This window comes from Sus scrofa, chromosome 7 (assembly GCF_054392235.1).
Source record: "Sus scrofa isolate SSC_HxYL_T2T_F1_AM1 chromosome 7, Sscrofa_HxYL_maternal_Yorkshire_Landrace_v2.0, whole genome shotgun sequence".
Classification (NCBI taxonomy): Eukaryota; Metazoa; Chordata; class Mammalia; order Artiodactyla; family Suidae; genus Sus; species Sus scrofa.
The window spans coordinates 103,019,489-103,037,507 of NC_139389.1; the positions used below are offsets into that span (position 1 = coordinate 103,019,489).

The window sequence follows — 18,019 nt, forward strand, 5'->3', positions numbered from 1 at the left end:
CATTGGTTGTGTTGGCCAGTAGCTCTTTGTACGTGATTATGGCTTTAACTCCGGTACCCACCAGGACCTATTCTATGCCATCTTTTCTTTTAAAATGTGGCTCTGGTACATTAACAAACCCAAATTGCACATTCTTCAGTGTAAGCTGCTATTCAGGATCGAACTTAGCATTAAACGGCCTCCTTTTTCTCTCTCTTTTTTTTTTTTAAAGCTCTTTTCTTCCTTTGTTGTGAGAAAAACATGTTTATGCTCTTTTTAAATTGTCTGTCATGATGTCATAATAAACTGTTTCATTTCATCATTTTGGCTCAATCATATAAATATAAGTTCCTCTTAAACTCTTTTTGTTCTCAGATTTTATTTTTAAAAAGCTTATAATTCTGCCTGCACTTCCCCTACCCCACCCCAGGCAGGCCAGCCCAAGTGTTTTTTTTCCCCCTGCCATTCAAAAGACCATTGCATGAGTCACCTACTCAGTTCTCTGTCCTCATGAATTCTGGAGTCCGATTGACTGAATTTGGACCCCACTCCCAAAACTTCCGAGCTGCACGACCTTGGGCACACACTGCCTCCATCTCCCTTTCTGACAACGCTCGCTCGTTGGCTTATTATCAGGATTAAGTGACTTGATGGTGTCTGCCCTGGTCCCAGGCTCCCCCTGCTTGGGTTCCACCCTGTACACAGCCGGCCGTCAGTTTTGTCTCAGCCTGGCCATACCTGGCCTCTGAAGCGTCTCTGCTTCCCTTCCCCCCACCGGACCTTGGCATCTGAGGACCTTCCAGACTAGTCCACACTGCCTTTTCCAGACCCATCTCTTATTAGTCCCCAGCATAAGCCCCCATCCCCCAGCCAGTCTGGACTAGGCATCCTTCCCTAAAGAGGTATTTGCTTTCTTCATGTTACGCTTGGCTTAGTCCATCCTGTTTGCCTAGGGTGAGTTCCTTTTCTCATCTTTGCTCATCAAAAATCCCATCACCCTTCAAGATACCCTCCATAGCCACCCTAACTAGGGAGCGATTGGGTGTGGCCTCCAAACTCTGAACCCTGGATAATCTGTGCTTGGATGGCACTTGTCATGTGTGGCCTGGAGAATGAAGATCTTAGCATTTTTGTTTCCCCTTCTCAGTTGTAAGCCCCATGGAGGTAGGAAGTCCAGTGCTTCTTATGTTAGGACTTAATAAGTCTTTGTTGAACTGGTGAAGCTCCCTTTGTCACAATTTTGTCCTATCAGTTCGAATTTGATAGTTTCCTCTGCTGTTCAGAGGAAGAGGAAAGCAGAGTATACATGCAATCAGGGTTTGGCCTTACTTCATTAATATATACTTTCTGAGTATCTGGTGAATGTTAGAAACTGTGCTAATTGCTGGGGTTAAAAATAATAATAATAATAGCTGCAATTTACGGAGCCCATCCTGGGTGCTAGGCACTGTGCTACATAAGCACTCTTCAGATTACCTCACTTAATACTCATGATAACCTTAGTGAGAAAGATGTTTTCAGTGCATTATCATGTAAGCTGTAGGTCAGAGAGGTTAGTAACTTGCTCAAGGTCACCCAGCTAGTCATGAGTAGAGCCAGGATTTGAACCCAGGTTGTGTGCCCCCAAACCTGTGCTCTTAACCGGATAAATATGACAGTTCTATCTTTTGAGTTAGTAAGCGTCCAGGGATGAAGACTGTGGACGGGTCCACATCTTCTCCGCCGACTTTATAACACTGAACTTCTACCGCACCAGCCTTCCTGCTGTCGCTTCAGTGTGCTAGACTTGTTTCTGCCTCAGGACCCCTGCACCTGCAGCAGTCCAAACACCTGCCTAGAATGCTCTCACCCTGACCTTCACTGGTGTGTCTCATCACCTTCACTGGTGTGTCTCATCACTCAAGTCTTGGCTAGAAAGTCTTCTTCTGGAGAGACTCCCCTCAACTCCCCAGCTCATGTAGCAGTCCTCTTTCCCACCCCCTCCATGCACTCAATCACCCTGTTTTATTTTCTTCTGGATATTTATCGCTGTCTGAACTGATCACATGTTCACTTGTTCATGTATTTATGAACTGAAGAACTGAAGCCCAGCAAGAGTAGAGATTTACTTACCTCCAAATCCCTGGTATCTAGAACAGGACTTGCACATAATAGGTCCTTAGTAAATATGTGTTGTGTGTTGAATGAATGGATGAATTTTTGAGCAGCTGTCTCGGGTTGGGTTCTGTAAAAGCAGACACTGCCATAGACTTTGGGGGTGTAAGATGTTGTAGGGAATCAGCACTTGTTAAAGGAAGGGAAAGGGGCAGGATTGAGGAGAGGGAGGAACTGATCTGTGATACAGATCCAACAGAGCTTCAGCCAACCCAATGGCAAGTTTTAGAGTGAATTAAAAAAAAAAAAAAAATCCTTGGAGTTCCCATCATGGCTCAGTGGTAAACGAATCCGACTAGGAACCATGAGGTTGCGGGTTCTATCCCTGTCCTCACTCAGTGGGTTAAGGATCCGGTGTTGCCATGAACTGTGGTGTAGGTCGCAGATGTAGCTCAGATCCTGCATGGCTGTGGCTGTGGTGTAGGCCGGCGGCTACAGCTCTGATTCGACCCCTAGCCTGGGAACCTCTATATACTGTGGGAGTGGCCCTAGAAATGGCAAAAACACCAAAAAAAAAAAAAAAAAAAAAAAAAAACCTCTAGACTGACAATAAACTAGCATTACGATTAAAAGTCAGGTTTACTCTAGACCTAGCTGTGGCCTTTATACTCCCTCCCTCCCCCACTATGTCTCTTAGTTAAGATATGTGACCTGCTCTTAGAATGGCATGACCTCGGGCCAGGAGGACCTCTAAAGCTGAGGCTGAACCTGAAGGAGCTGATGTTGGATGCTGTTTGCTGACCATACTCCCCATGACTAGAGAGTGAGTCCTTCCTTAAAGAGGTCTTTGGACAGTGACTTTTAATATCTTCCAACTACTGATAATACTGTAGTGTGTACCTTATGTATTACTATTAATTTAAGATGTGGTCTTCCGAATTTATTTATATCTAAAAGCTGGAGCAATTTATACCAGCTCTTTTATTTTATTATAAATTTTATTGGAGTGTAGTTGACTGACAGTGTAGTATCAGCTTCAGGGGTACAGCAAAGTGCATCAGTTATATGTACACATATATCCATTCTTTTTTCACATATAGGTTATTACAGAATATTAAGTAGATTTCACTGTGCTATACAGTAGGTCCTTGTTATCTACTTTATCTGTAGTAGTGTTATACCATACATTTTATACTTTTTTCTTTCCAGAGCTGCACCCTTGACATGTGGAGGTTCCCAGGCTGGGGGTCAAATCGGAGCTATAGCTGCCAGCCTACACCACAGCCACAGCAACAGCAACATGGGGCCCAAGCCATATCTGGGACCTACACCCCAGCTCACAGCAATGCTGGATCCTTAACCCACTGAGCTAGGCCAGGGGTCCAACCTGCAATCCTCGTGGATACTAGTCAGGTTCAATAACCCCTGAGCCACGACGGGAACTCCCCTTACCAGAAATTTTAAAGCAAATCAGTACTTTTGCCTTCAAATCATTCATTGCTTTGGTTCACATATGATATTCAATGACTTTTTTCTTTCTTTCTCTCTCTCCCTCCCCCTTTCTTTCTTTTGACACAGTATCATAATTTTTGGAAGTGGACCAAAAACTTGCCTGGAATTAACATGCCCATTTTCTAGTTAGTGACATATCTTCAAGGTGATCACATTTTTTAACTTTTCCAAGTTCTGGTAAACTGAAGTTTCTTTTTTCTGTAAAGCATTGTTGACATTTTTTCCGATGATAAATTTCTGTACGTCATGCAAACCTTTAGGCAAAGAGCAGCTTCCTCAGATCATGTCACATTTCATACTTTTAAGGGTTCATCTTTGGGTTAGGTCATCTAGCTTGTGAGAAGTATTGAGCAACATCACCATTAAATGGTCACAGTCGGTGTTACTTTCTCTTTTTCTGAAGTCTAGAGCTTGCTGATTTTTTTTTTTTTTTTTTTTTTTTTTTTTTTTTTTTTTGATCTGGTCATTTTCTTCTTTGGGGAATTTCGTTTCCCTTTGTTCACTTCTTTATAGCTCTGAAGTGAGCATGGTTTTTGGAGCCTTGGTTTTTATCGCTTTGCTTGCTGTATAGTAATTGACACACTAAACACATTCCAGGTCCCATGTTCCATTTACATATGGACACACACTACTTGATGACTCAAATAGTCGATAATGAATCCCCTTTATCCTGGGATAGCTTTGAGATTCTGGCTTACTGTGTTGGTCTGTTCTCCTTAAACATGGGACTGACAGCATCGGCTATTGGAAACAAATGACCTTTTATTTCTGCCGGCATTTCATCACCATGGGTGCATCCCAATCTAATTATATGTTGAGCTGCAATCAACAGAGGCTTCCTCTCATTTAATTTTCTGCTGACTTAATTTTTTCCCTGTTCGGAAACCTCCAGGATTCTTATATCAATTTCAGTTTCTTAAATAGGTTTCCTTTCATGATGGCCTGTTCCTAGTCTGTTACTTTGCTATTCAGTTACCCTGTCTGCCCATGTTATCTGTTTAAAAAACAAAAACAAAACGAAACCAAAAAAAAAAAAAAAACCCCAAAATGCTGATATGTTGGTGGGCTCTGCTCTGCCATCTAAAATGTTATGAGAAGAACTATTTGTGTTGTTAAAACATCATTGTGAGTTAGCCTAGTGGCCCATGCCTCTCAGTACATGAGATGCATTTGGCCTCAGAAAGGGAAAAAAAAAAAAAAATCTGAACCAGAATCCTCATTGAAGTCCTAATTTGGCTTCAGTAAGAATTCATCAAAAATATAGAAACCGCATTTCCTAGGAAATGGAGGCTTTTTCCTGTATTTGGGAGTGGTAAAGGCTACGCCCAAGAACTTGGAACAGACACAGCACTGGCAAACAAACAAAAGATCTGCAGGGCAGAACTTCCTTTTTATTCCCTGAGCTCTTTCCCATTGTCTCAGAGAAGATGGGGCAAAATACCCAGACAGAAGCTGCTTCAGTATTGTCTTTTATCGATAGGCTGCTTGTGTGCAGTGATTCCTCTTGGCCCATGGTGTCTGCTGGACAGTTGGAGGCTTTTTGAAGGCATTGTATTGTTGGAGAATAATTAGGGTGAATGAAGCAGGGAGTAGGGGTTAACAACAATTCTTTGTTGCGAGCAATTGCTAGTCTTGGCATCAGTATTGGTAACAAGGCCAATCTACTGGAAGGGATCGAAACAAAAGATGGAAAGGTTGCGGTTGGTTTGTCTAATCCATCCTGCAAATCCACCCATGCATGGCCATTGTGTCCTGCGAGCTCTCTGGAAATGCCTTTGGTCACACTGCATTCCAAGCCACTGGGTGGGTGATCTCCAGGCAGTCTTGTACATGGATTTCCTAGAATGCTTCCCATGGCAAAAAAAAAGGGGGGGGGATGCACAGGTGTTGCCTTGGCAATTAATCGGCATACTTCATAAAGAAAATAATCTTCTAACATTTGGGTACATGAGTGACAGTGGTATGAAAGGCTCATGAGCATTCTCTTCAAAGGGGGTGTAAAAGGCTGTCCTAACACAAAAGAGCCGAGATGTGGCGACTGATGAAAGGTGAAAACACCTAGGCAGAACCACGACCTCTGTCCTCCCTTTCTCCTCCCTCCTCTCTCGGCCAGTCAGGCCCTGTCTTGGTTGAAGGGGCCTTAATCCCACTTGTATTGTGATCTAGAGGAGCCCCAGCTGGGGGGCGGGAGGGGGGAGTCCCAGCAAACTGGGGTGGCTAAAAATGTAATGCTTCCAAGAAAGTGGTAATAACTGAAAAGCTTTACAAACTGGTGACCGCTCTCCCCTCAACCACTGGGGGAATGGGAGCTGCCGCTAAGTTCTATGTCCCGCAGGCATCCAGCTCTGACTGATCAGATAGCTGATGCATGAATGATAACACATGGCAGAGGGCCTTCCCTGGGGGACCTAGGTTCCTCCTTGGAGCCCACAGTTCCAATTTTATAGCATTAGTGTGTTTTCCTGGTGTGCGACGCTTCTTACGTCCTTCTCCCAAATCAGCTCTCTGACAAGCGCTCCCAAGCACGGAGGGGTTGTGCCGCCAATATGAGCCTCAGTTGTACCGCAGAAGCCACCCCCACGTATCTCTTCCTGTTGCTTAGCAAAAAGGACAGAGACACAGAGGGAGCCTGGAAGTGGACACAGGCATCACGCCAGGGAGATTTCTGACCTTGAGCTTCATTCCCCAGACGGTGAATTCCTGCTCTCACCTATGAAATAGGGCTTTCATCACACAGTCTGACTTGGACCAATGATGCATTAGCTTGGACATCTCAAACCAGTCACGTGCAAGATCCATCTGAAACTCTGTGCAGTGGGGCAGCGATGTTCACCTACATGCTACTTGGAGGAATGGGTCTACTCGCCTGCGTCTGTGTCCGTGAGGAGTGGTGGTTTGTCAGGGAGTGTGTGTGTGTGTATGTGTGTCGGGGGGGTGGGGTGGGGGTGTCTGGGTGTTAAGGAGAGGGGACAACCGTGTGCTTATTTTCGGTTTGTCAGCTGCTCTGGAAAACTGCCAAAGTGAATGAGCTACACCAAGCCTTGGGGGTTGTGATAAGCCCACAAGAGCCAGCCTAGGCCCCTCCTTTTCAAAGGCTCTGTGGAATTCAGACGTAACATTTCACATGTATTTGGTTTGGGGGGCAAATGTGAAATCCTTGAACTTTGCCCAGGAAAACGTTCAGCTCCCCGGAACACACAGTGGGTCGTCACTCTGGACAGACGCGTGTCTTGAGGGAGCGAAAAGAATCCAGCCCCTTTCCGTTTAGCCTGCTGGCTCTTGTTTGGCCAGCAGAGAAAGATTGATGAGAAGCCTGATTCGATCTGTCTCCATGGCCTCCAGCAGATTATTGGAAAGGTCTGAAAAAATCCTTTTGATACAGGGGGTAGAAGTTCCAGTCGGTGGGGGAAGGGAGAGGACTAAATCTTCCTGGCCCAAATGTGCGAGGGTGTATATAAACATAGCCACCGGGGAGACTGAGCAACGCTGAGCGTTTTTACAACACTAGGCACCCACCTAAGCGGGAGGGAATCTGGGACATTTAAAATGAGGTGCTGCCGTATGAGAAAGAAGAGCCTGGCAACCCAGCGTGGTTGTGATATTTGAAAAATCAATGGCTGGGTTTTTCTAGGCGGGAGTTCTACCCTTTATTGGCAGGTCTCGCACCACGTCTGAGCCCTCTGCCCTGTGACTCCGATCTGACGTTCACATCATGAAAACTCCAGGCTGTTTTCACTGTCCTCCCTGGTAATGTTGACCTTGGTGAGGAGAGAGGAAATCTGGACAAATAGAACTCTTTTCTTGGCCTTGTTAAAAATATTACTAAAAAGAGCAAAGGGTGTTTTCGGAGCTAAATGGAAGCAAAGTCTTTCTTTGGAACTTTGAAAGCCCAGGTAGGTGGCTGGGTAAGCATTTTCTTGCAGTCTGTTTGTTTTGGCCTGCAGTGGTTTTCTGAGCAGCTGTAAGAGATCCCGATAGAAGGCGCAAACACACCCATTCCACAGCGGCCGTCTCTCCCAAGGCTGTCCTTTGTATCCGGAGACTGAAAAACTCGTAAGCCTTTGAGGACTTTTCTGAAGATCCCATGGTAGCTGGTCTACCCTGAGCTTTGAATTTTCTTGGAGTTTTACATTAAAAAGTGGAAGATCAGCTTTTCATCACGGAGCTGGAAGGAGTGGTTTAGTTTCTGCACATTTGGAAACTGAAATTGAGAACCTTAAGCCATTTGCCTGAAGTTTACACAGTTTAGTCAGGACGGGAACAGAAATGAAAAACTCTGAAGTTTCCTGGTTTATTAGCACAACGAAAGCTCTGCCCACAAGAAGGAAAGTTCAGTTCAGATTCTCTCTAACTTTAAGAACCTGGATGAATGTATCAATTTTAGTTGAGAAACGGCTCATCAGGATAACCTTATCATTCTCAAGGGAACATAATTTTAAGGGGATACCTTTGGAATAACTTGATTTTCAACCATAATGCTCATTCTTCATGAGTCTCATGGGGCAGGGGTGTGTGTGTGTGTGAAGATTTTCCTTGCATGAAATATTTGAACATTTTCGTATTTAATACTCCTTTTAACCATAAATGCACTTACTTGAGAATAAGACAAGCACTGTAGGGCAAGTCAGTCACTCAAGCCCTTTGCAGGGACGGCCGCATACATGTAAGTGAGGCCATAAACCAAAGAAGGGGATAACAGAGTGGGGACACGGTCTCCATGGTGCTTAATAGTTGACACAGTGCCTTCACACGTGTTACCAAACTGATCCCCAGCACGGTTTTGCAGAAGTGGGAAGAACAGGGATAAGGACTGCCAGAAAACAAAACCAAAGCTCCGTGATCCTGGGTGACTTACCCAGCACAGCCTGGTGCCGAACCGGGACTCAACTCCAGGCTTTCGCTCCAAGCGCACCACTCATCTCAGTACCTCCTGATGCACGCGTGACCCAGGTGACACTGCTTGATGGCGCAATCACCGCTTTCTCTCTTTGCTCTCTCCTCTCTTCTCTAGGGCAGAGACGGCAGGGGCTCTACTTTCCCTGCTCACTTCCAGGTGGTTTCACTTCCTGGTTTGTCATCGTCTATTCCTGGTATTTACATTACATGGAGGGACTAGGTCTTTTAAAAATCATTAAAATGGGTTTTTGAGGTTATACTCATTTCTCCTTCACATCATAAACTGCAGGCCTGGTCCCCTCTGGGTGTCCATTGCAATGAGAAAAGGATGATTGTGATCGGTGGTGATACTTCACCAGGGTTCCAGCATAAACGAAGAATGTTCTTTTTTTGAAAGGAAGAACATGCAGTTTAGTGATGTTCTTTCTGGATGCTCTTTTTGCACTTTTCAGGCAGCAGCTATTTTAAAAGATGTTTTCATGTGTAACACTAGGTGGCAGAATAACTACATCACAAAGCACCACAGCCTTTGTTCTTGCTGCTCTGAGAGCAGGGACCTGAGTAGTGAGCCATAAACCATCTGTGGCTCCATGAGATTGGACCAACCAACCTGGCCAATATTTTCTTGACAGGGAGCTGGCTGCGGTGATTCTAAAACATATGCTTCCAAGATACTGTCTTTAAGGTTTCCTTCTCTTTTTTTCCAGCTCCCAGCGTTTTCATTTTTCTGCCCCATTGCATCCATGTAGACAAGGTCCACAGGCAGCTGCTTTGAAATGGCAGATCTGGATGGACGCACCCAATGGTGCGGACAGTCTTGCCCTCATGTGCCAGTAGGTGACGGAGGGTCTGGGGAAAAGGCACTGGAGCCCTGTGCTGAGTAGTGCCAGCTCCCATGGCAGAGGGGCAGCGGTGGCCAAGCTGGGCCAGCTTGAAGATGCTACCCTAACTAACTCAGGTATACAGAAGGGTTTCTGCTTTTAAAGAGCAGCCAGATCCTGGTTCAACTCTTCAGCTGTTTTAGAAATACTGCTGCGTGGTCTCCCAGACATTACCTCTAGTTTTTTCCTTCAGGGTCTGCCAGTGTCTCAGCGCTCCCCAAGTGTCTGTTACCCTGGACGCCCGACATGCCGCAGGACACCCTAAGCTAAAGGAAGCTGCAGCAACCCAGTTTTGTCCTTTCACTCTGTGAAGAAGATGAGCTTGGGGGCTATCCCCAACATTTCTTTGGATTTTTGCTAACAAAGGAAAGAATAGTATTAAAACAAAGCAATGCATATCTAAGCCTGGTGATGATACTGCACATATACTCTGTCTTAAAGAACGCCCATAAAAACCAAATCTGAATGGATAAAGCTGATCAAACAGACAGGTTTCATTTTAATTATAAAAGCATTCTTTACAACTGGAGCTACAGTTGAGTTTCATTACACAGCAAGCTCCTGATGTGAACTGTAAAGGATCTCCTTTACAAAAATGAAACAAGAAAGATTGTACACCTTGGCTTTTTAGGAGCCCACTTGTTGCATGAAACAAAGAACAACTGGACTGTCGTTAACCCATGTACTTTCACCACACCCTCCTCTACTTTCCAACTGGGATCTCAGGGTGCTTTTTCAGCTGGCCGCTCGGGGTGATTGCAATATCCTAATTTTTCAGAGCAGGCACTGGTGACATGAAGGTCTCTTGTTGAAGTGACCCAGGTGAGTCACAGTCACCAGGGTAAGCCAGCAGGTTGGGGATATGAGAATTTTGTTTATTTCTTCACCTGCCAGAGCTGCCATTCTTTCATAAAGCATAAACGCTGTGCCTTTTGAGAATACCTGCAACAATACCTGTAAGTCAGACCGACGATATCAATCACAGGCCACCACCCTAGGGATGCTTTGAAGCTACAAGAGGGTTGGGAGACCTTCTTGTTTGTTAATCATGAAATGTCATAAAAATTCCAAAGCAGGACTCAAATTTCCAGGGGGAAGGGACCTCTTTATTGTTTCCTCTAATAGCTGCTTTGGTGCTTTAGTGAATAAATGTGTTGCTCAAAAGAACCCTAGATGCAGTCTCGGAACGATAGACCGGTTTTGCTCCCACTTGTGTATTGAGCATCCATTCTGAGTTATTTATTTATGATAGTTTTGTGGTTTTTGTCATTCCTCACCACCCCCTCTCCCCTGTGCCCCGCCACCATTTGTCCTGTCTTTATTTTCACACCCTCCAATTAATTGATATCTTCTGCTCTCAGGACTACAGCAAAATGTGTCTGTGCGTGTTTATGTGGATCTTCACTGAGCAGACTGTGCTTTTAAGTTGCTGGAATAGAACAATGGTAAAAATGAGTCATGCCTTGTTTCCATGTTTGTTTCTGAGACAAGAAACTTAATTTTCTCATTATAATGCTCAAGGTAGCTATAGCATTTTTTTAAAAAAGAAATAACCAAAACTTGAGTCAATTCCTTTAATTAGATTTTTTACAAAAATTTATAGAAGTCTCTCGACTTGTATTTCCAAAAGGAAAGAACACAATAGTCGGGATTTTATGACTTTTCCTCCATAGGGAGACAAACCTTACCCAAAAGAGGCCAAGTTTTCTCCCCAGTTCCTGGGAACAGGCCCTTTGGGTGTTGCCCGCAGCGGCTCGTAACCTTAGCATGACCAGCATTCACCGAGGGCCTATGCTTACATTTCAATGACATCTCATAAACCAGAGACCTGAGGGCTGGGGTCCAACAGTAAGAAAATAGGAGAGTAGAGCTGAAGAGTAGGGGACATTCGCAGGAAGCGAGAGAATATTGGCCAGGCAGAATAGCAGAGGTGAGCTGGGGACTCAGCCCCAGGGCAGAGGCAGGGCTCTAGCAAAGGGTGACCAGATGTTCTGGCACCTCCACTCTCATGGATACAAACAAGCCCAAGATGTCAGTGTGCCTTGGTTTTCAGCATAAAAAGGCCCACTGATATTCTCGAGTGTCAGTTTATGGAGCTCTTCAGTGCAGCCTATAACTTATATGAATGGGGAAGAAAATGTTTCCACAGGAAAGAGAACCGCTGGACAAAACACGTTTGTCTTTGACCGGTTGTCATGGCCCTGCTGTTCGGAGTCATGGACAAGTCCTTGGTTCTTGTAGGACAGACCCTGAGAAAAAGAAGTGATTCATTTTCTCTCGGTTGCACTTTTCAAAGAGGACTTTTTTTTTTTTTTTCTTTCTTAAAGACAGATTTTGTTTATGGACCTAACATCCCCGGCAGTGGCCAGTGGGCTCAGAATCTTCGAGAGGTCCTATTGTGCTCCTCCCTCCTAAGTTTGTGCACCTCAAGGAGCTCCGTCCCATTAAAATTCCTTCTTAAAAGCATAAGGTGAAAGAGCCAAGCATGTTTTTTTTTTTTTTTTTTTTAGAGGGGAGTGTAGCTACAGAAGGGGAGAGGACCCCCAGCCTTTTCTCTTTTAAATGCTGCGAAATAGCTTAAAACCCGTTCCAGCTTTTGGAGGAATGTGGAGGAGCTGTCATTTGACTCGACTCTTTAGGAAAACAAAGTAAAGGAACATCATTTTAAGAAGAGACTTTCCCGTGATGGGCTCTAGTCTCTCAAGTGTCCTGTAAGCATCAATCATATCTGTCCCTCCAGATACACAAGCTAATAACCTAAGTTGTCTCCATGTCTGTTGGACCCAACACCTTTGCTCATTGCTCTGCTGAATTTCTTTCAGACATCGGTTCTGTAATTTCCCAGCTCAGCTCTTATAGAAGTGTGAAATACCGTTTTTGATGACGAGAAAGAATAGTATTGTTTACGATGAGATGCTAATACATTTCCGTACAAGTTCTCCGTTTTCTGTAGGAAAAACGCCAGTGTCTATTGTGACCAAATGCAATTCTCATTCAGCTATGTTATCTCCATCATACACGTAAACATTGACCTGTCTGCCAGTTGTGCAGAGGTGCAGGAAGGAACTGTTTTGTTTTGGTTTTTTTATGACTTTTATTTTTTCCATTGTAGTTGGTTTACAGTGTTCTGTCAATTTTCTACTGTACAGCAAAGTGACCCAGTCATATATATATATTATATATAACATATATATAATATATATGTATTACACACATACACATATTCTTTTTCTTACATTATCTCCATCATGCTCCATCATAAGTGACTAGTTATAGTTCCCAGTGCTATACAGCAGGATCTCATTGCTAATCCATTCCACTGGTTTTTATAAGAATTTAAAAGGGTTGTCTTTTGAAGTTCCCGTCGTGGCACAGTGGAAATGAATCTGACTACAAACCATGAGGCTGCGGGTTCAATCCCTGGCCTCACTCAGTGGGTTAAGGATCTGGCATTGCTGTGAGTTGGGGTATAGGTCGCTGATGTGGCTCAGATCTGGCATTGCTGTGGCTGTGGTGTAGGCCAGAGGCTACAGGTCTGATTAGACCCCTAGCCTGGGAACCTCCATATGCCATGGGTGCAGCCCTAAAAAGAAAAAAAAAAGGGGGGGGGAGTTTCTTTCATAGTCAATAGCCTTCCTTTTTGAGTCACTGATTTCTTTCTTTCTTTCTTTCTTTCTTTCTTTTTTTTTTTTTTTGTCCGCATCTGTGACCTACACCACAGCTCACGGTAGCACCGGATCCTTAACTCACTGAGCAAGGCCAGGGATCGAACCCACAACCTCATGGTTCCTTGTTGGATTCACTAACCACTGAGCCACTATGGGAACTCTTGAGTCACTGATTTCTAAAAGGTCTTTCACAGATTCTACAAAAGAGAAAGAGCTCAAATTCCTTTTTTAATCCTATGACCCAAAGGAATTGAGTATACCTATGCCCAAACAGCTTATACTAGATAACTGCAACATACAATGTTAAAAAAAAAAAAATTGTTTATTCTATTTTAGCTGTGGAAATTTTGAGCTTCAGAGCATGATGAAGGTCCTAATTTTCTTGGGAAATAGTAAAGGAGCTCAAATGTAAGTCTTGAAAAATTCTGTGAATGGAGGATGAAGAAATAGGAGCCACGTAAAATAATGTGAATCTAACTGGGATATGTATTTTTGAATTTACATTTAAATATGATCCTATTTTTGATTCTGGAAATTCAGTACCCTCCTTCAGGCCTTCATCTAGTCTCCTCCTTCGCCTTTACCACCCCCGCCGTGCACCCCCCCACGCACACCTTTTGGGAAATAATGCAGAAATATACGCAGCATTTTTAATGGCGTCATACTTAAACTGCTTTGCAACTTGTTTCTTTTTTATATAAAAACATTGCAGAAAAAGTATTTCTTTTTTAACAGCTGCTTATGCAGTTATTTGCATATATGCATACGTATTATGTATGCTTTTCACCCCTTGTTATTGATACACATTTAGATGCCTCCTAATTTTTCACTCTTTCAAGCAATGCTGCAGTGTTAAGTTCTTTTTCTATTAGAAAGGAATGTTTCTTCATGTAAATGTGGTCAGGACCAGAAAAATGTAAAGAAAATAAAAATCACTTTCTTGTAATCCTCTATCGAGAAATACCTTTAACATCTTGGCATATTCACTTCCACACTCTTTTCAGTGTATTTGTGTATTTATAAAATGGTTAGGCTGTTATATGTAGGTTTGGTCCTTTTTTTTTTCTACTTAATAGTTTACTTCAGGTATTTTCTCTCATCATTTAAATCTTCTTTTTGGACAGATTTTTATGTGTTGTAGTTTGTCTCCTATGAGTTGTCTGTTTATGTCTTTTGTTGGTTTTCTATGGGGATGTTAATGTGTGTTTTTATATTGATTTGTAAGAACTCTTTGTAGGAAGGCCATTCGTCTTTTGTCTTTCGTATTCATTTTACTTATTTCCTTAGTTTTTCATTTACCTTTTAATTGTATTTGTGGAGCCATTGATAAATAAAAGTCTTAAATTTTTGTGTAATCAAATATGTCGGTATTTTTTTAGTGATTTCTTTTACTCTTAAAAGGACCTTAAAAGAAGCTAGGATAATAATAGACACATTTTTTAGCACTTAGCTACCATGTCAACCGTTTTATATTATCACTTTTTATATATTTACTCTTTACAACAAACCAATGAGGTAGGTAATGTTATCTCTGTTTCCCTGTTGAGGAAATTAAGGCACAGAAGATTATACAGAAAGAAGTGAAATAAACGCAGGCAGCCTGGCCCAGGAGCCCACACTCTTCCCACTTCATTATATCACCATATGTTTCAGAGAGTATATTTTTTTAGCCTCAAGTACTATGCAAAATCCTGCTTTACCTCAACAATCACCAAAAAGAAGAAAAACACCCATGTATTCTCCCAGCGTTTGAATAGTTTTAATTATATGGAAGTCTGGTGGGTCCAGATCTAACCGTGGTGTGTGTGGTATAAGCTGGGGCTCGTATTTAATTTTTTCAATTAGTTGATGTACCCAGTATGTTAGCACTTCTTTAAGAATTTGGAAAGGACTTGGCTTGTTCCAAGAAGCCTGTATAATTTGTGCCACTTCATGCTGTTTCTTCAATTATATTTCTTCAGAGTTGTTGGTTTCCTCAGCAACTTTGGTCTGCATAATTTTGTGGATTCTTAGGTGGCTGCTGGATTAAAAGTTTCATGAAAGAAAAGAGACTAACTCTTCAAGTTGTTTTGACTCTTTATGTAAGAGATTCTTATTTTAGGGTCAGTGGACCCCTCACCTCCTTGAATGGATATCCATGAACTCAGATAAGAAACAATATTACACTCCATTTTCGCTAAACTTGTAATGAAATTGTTTAACATTTCCTTCCATTCCGAAGGAAGACAACACACCACAGTTGTATTAGCAGTACCTGTGATTTTAAATTATTGATACTTGACTATTTCAATTGTTCCAGATATCTTGAAATATTCCTTATACTTACCACTACTTTGACATTATCGTGATTACATTAGGCCCACCACTAGATTTTGCTGTTTAATCAATTAAGAGGCATATTTATTAATATTTCGTGTATTCGAAAGTTATGTCTGAAAACTGGATTTCCATAAAATTGGTGTCCTTTGTGATTGTCCTAGCCAGTGTTGCTGGCCATTTCTGTCATGCCCCTCACCATCTGATGTCTGCTAAGTGTTCTCTCTGGAAAAGAGTAGGAAGTTTCTCTTTGTATTTTATTTTATGTACTTGGAAATATTTTTCTGAGATGGCTTCCATAGCTTTCATCAAACCACCAAAGGGATTGTGGCTTGAACATTATGAAGTCTGTTAGGTGAATGCATTGGGCTTTATGAATACTCAGGTACTGAGTAACCAGGACGTGATTTGGGAGGAGCTGGAAAAATAGTCCAGCATGTACTTCTCTGTGGCCTTGATTCCTTCATGTCTGGAATATTCTGTTTCTCCTCCTAGACAGAACTACATCCTCCCTTCTCCTTCCTTCCCCCTTTCACCTAGTACCTCTCATTTCTTCCTCATTCTCTCTCATTTTTATTTCTTTTTCTTCCTCCTTCATTTAGCTCCTCCTCCTCCTTTTTTCTTCCTTTTCCTCTCCTTTCTAAAAATATGAATATCTTAAAGAGTTTTGTGTTTCAACTATTTTCAAAAAATGCTTCCTCTTTTGGATCTAAGAATGAATCCAAAGATGGGGGGGGGAAGAGTTGAAAGCAAGCATTAATAACATCAAGAAGAAGTAAGATTTGCCAACGATAAGTGTAAGGTAACTACCTGGAGATCATTAAGAATTCACCTTGAAGGGCATCTATTTGGTGTGTTGGTCTGGCTCCAGGAAGGAGCCTGTGCATCTTGGTTCTGGCCCCATAATTCCGAGTCCTGTTTTCATGTCTGACTTACCTGGCTCCTTTTTATAAATTGTTTGCCTCATAAGATAATCATTTGCTCTTAATTTTCCAAGTACCCATAGGGAGGGACCTTTTTGAAAGAATGAGTTAATCAGACTGTATTACTGATTTGCAGTCATTTCTTTGGGATCGGTTCAAGACTATACATATTTATGGGCAAAAGTTATCACACAGTTTTGTTTAAAGTGGAACTTTTGATGCCTGAAATAAGTTAGTGTTTAGTTTCTGAGATTCATGGTCTCACCTGTCTGCTGAAATGTAATAGTGATTCATCTTAGTCATTGGTCATGGGTACCAGTACCTACTGATACCATCTGTATGGCTTTAGCATTTTTCCTCTTTTCCTTAAAGTAAGTCCTGTCTGGGATAATGCCATTTTTCTACACTAAAAACATTAGCTCGTCTTACAGCTAACATAAGCTGAAAATTAGAGGTGCCTGGGGGAGGGAAATGAGGCAGATGGATTGTTTACACGAGTGCTATAGTTTCACTTTTCATGCACCAGTCACCTTGGAAGAATGAATGCCCTGTAAGTTTGCCAATCAGATTGCTCCAGTCATCTCTAAACATTCCATTTGGTTTATTAGAATAATAAATACTGTGCAAAGAGAATTCATCTGGATCCAGGACATTATTCTGTGGTCAACTAGAGAAATATGTGCTACACCTTACCTCTGACTCGATTTGGTCAGGTGACACATTGAATTTGACAAGTGGATACAGATTTACTCTCTTTGGGCATTGACTCTGAGAATAGGTCACTGGAGTTACAGCTTGTGTAACTGAAGTTATAGCATCTTTGTTACCTCTCCTAGCCAATGTTGGTGGCCATTTCTGTCTTGCCCCTCACCATCTGATGTCTGCTAAGTGTTCTCTCTGGAAAAGAGTAAGAAGTTTCTCTTCATCCTGCCAGGCAGATTTGGGCATCTGAAATCAGCCCCAGAGAAGTCTTACCGAAGAGTCCATTTAAATGTTTCATCTGATTCGATGACTATGACTCTGAATTCATTTCCGTTTGGGAAGTGGAAGTTTTTAGGGCTGGTTTTCAGATCCTTCCATGTGTCCCTTCTCTTACTCACCCTTGTTACAGCTGTTTCCCACCCATACCTCTGGTGCTCTTGGGGAAGAAGCTCTGTGAATTACACTGCTTCATCATAGCAGTTTGGGATTTTCTCTCACCCTGCTTTCTTTATCTGTAGAGTCCCTCTTCTCTGAGATCAGCTCACAATCCTTCTATGTCTCCAAGCCCTGGGTCAGATCCTCCCTCCTTCACAAGCCTATCCTACTGTCTTAATCTCTCACCACCCATCTCTCTTGCTGCGAAACTTTAACAGATCTGACAGTTGATATAAAAAGTTAGACTTTGGGCACAGGAAGCAATCAAATTGAGGCAGATAAATACTAAAATCATCAATATAAAATTTGGGTTTATTCATCTAAGACATATTAAAAAGATCGTAAGTAATCAGTATTTCTATGAACAAAGCTCTTACTTTACCATTTGATTACTGGGGGCAAAAGTTCTAGAGAAAAGTAATAAAATCTAAGATGGAAAAAAATTAGAAAATGATCAATGCAGTAGTCAGATTAATTGCAGCATTATTTATGAAGGAGAAAACACCCTCAATGTCTAACAGTGGTGACTAGTTCCTTTAATACTATGCTTCTATTAATTGATAACAATTTAAAGTTAAATGATTTTAAATATTTTGCATCGGTAAGAATTTTG

The 18,019-nt window shown here is 42.3% G+C and overlaps 1 protein-coding gene across 33 annotated transcripts in view; it reads left to right on the top strand.

Annotated features, from left to right (window-relative positions):
• RAD51B (RAD51 paralog B) overlaps positions 1–18,019 on the top strand; it is a 790,317-nt gene that overhangs the window by 360,417 nt on the left and 411,881 nt on the right. Inside the window, exon 9 of one of the 33 annotated variants that reach the window (XM_084969576.1) lies at positions 9,556–9,836. The exons of the other annotated variants lie outside the window; for them this stretch is intronic. Within the exon in view, the coding sequence (XP_084825702.1) occupies positions 9,556–9,627 (72 nt within the window). The 3' untranslated portion in view covers positions 9,628–9,836. Of the gene's footprint in view, positions 1–9,555; positions 9,837–18,019 lie in introns of those variants that run through there. 33 annotated transcript variants of the gene reach the window in all.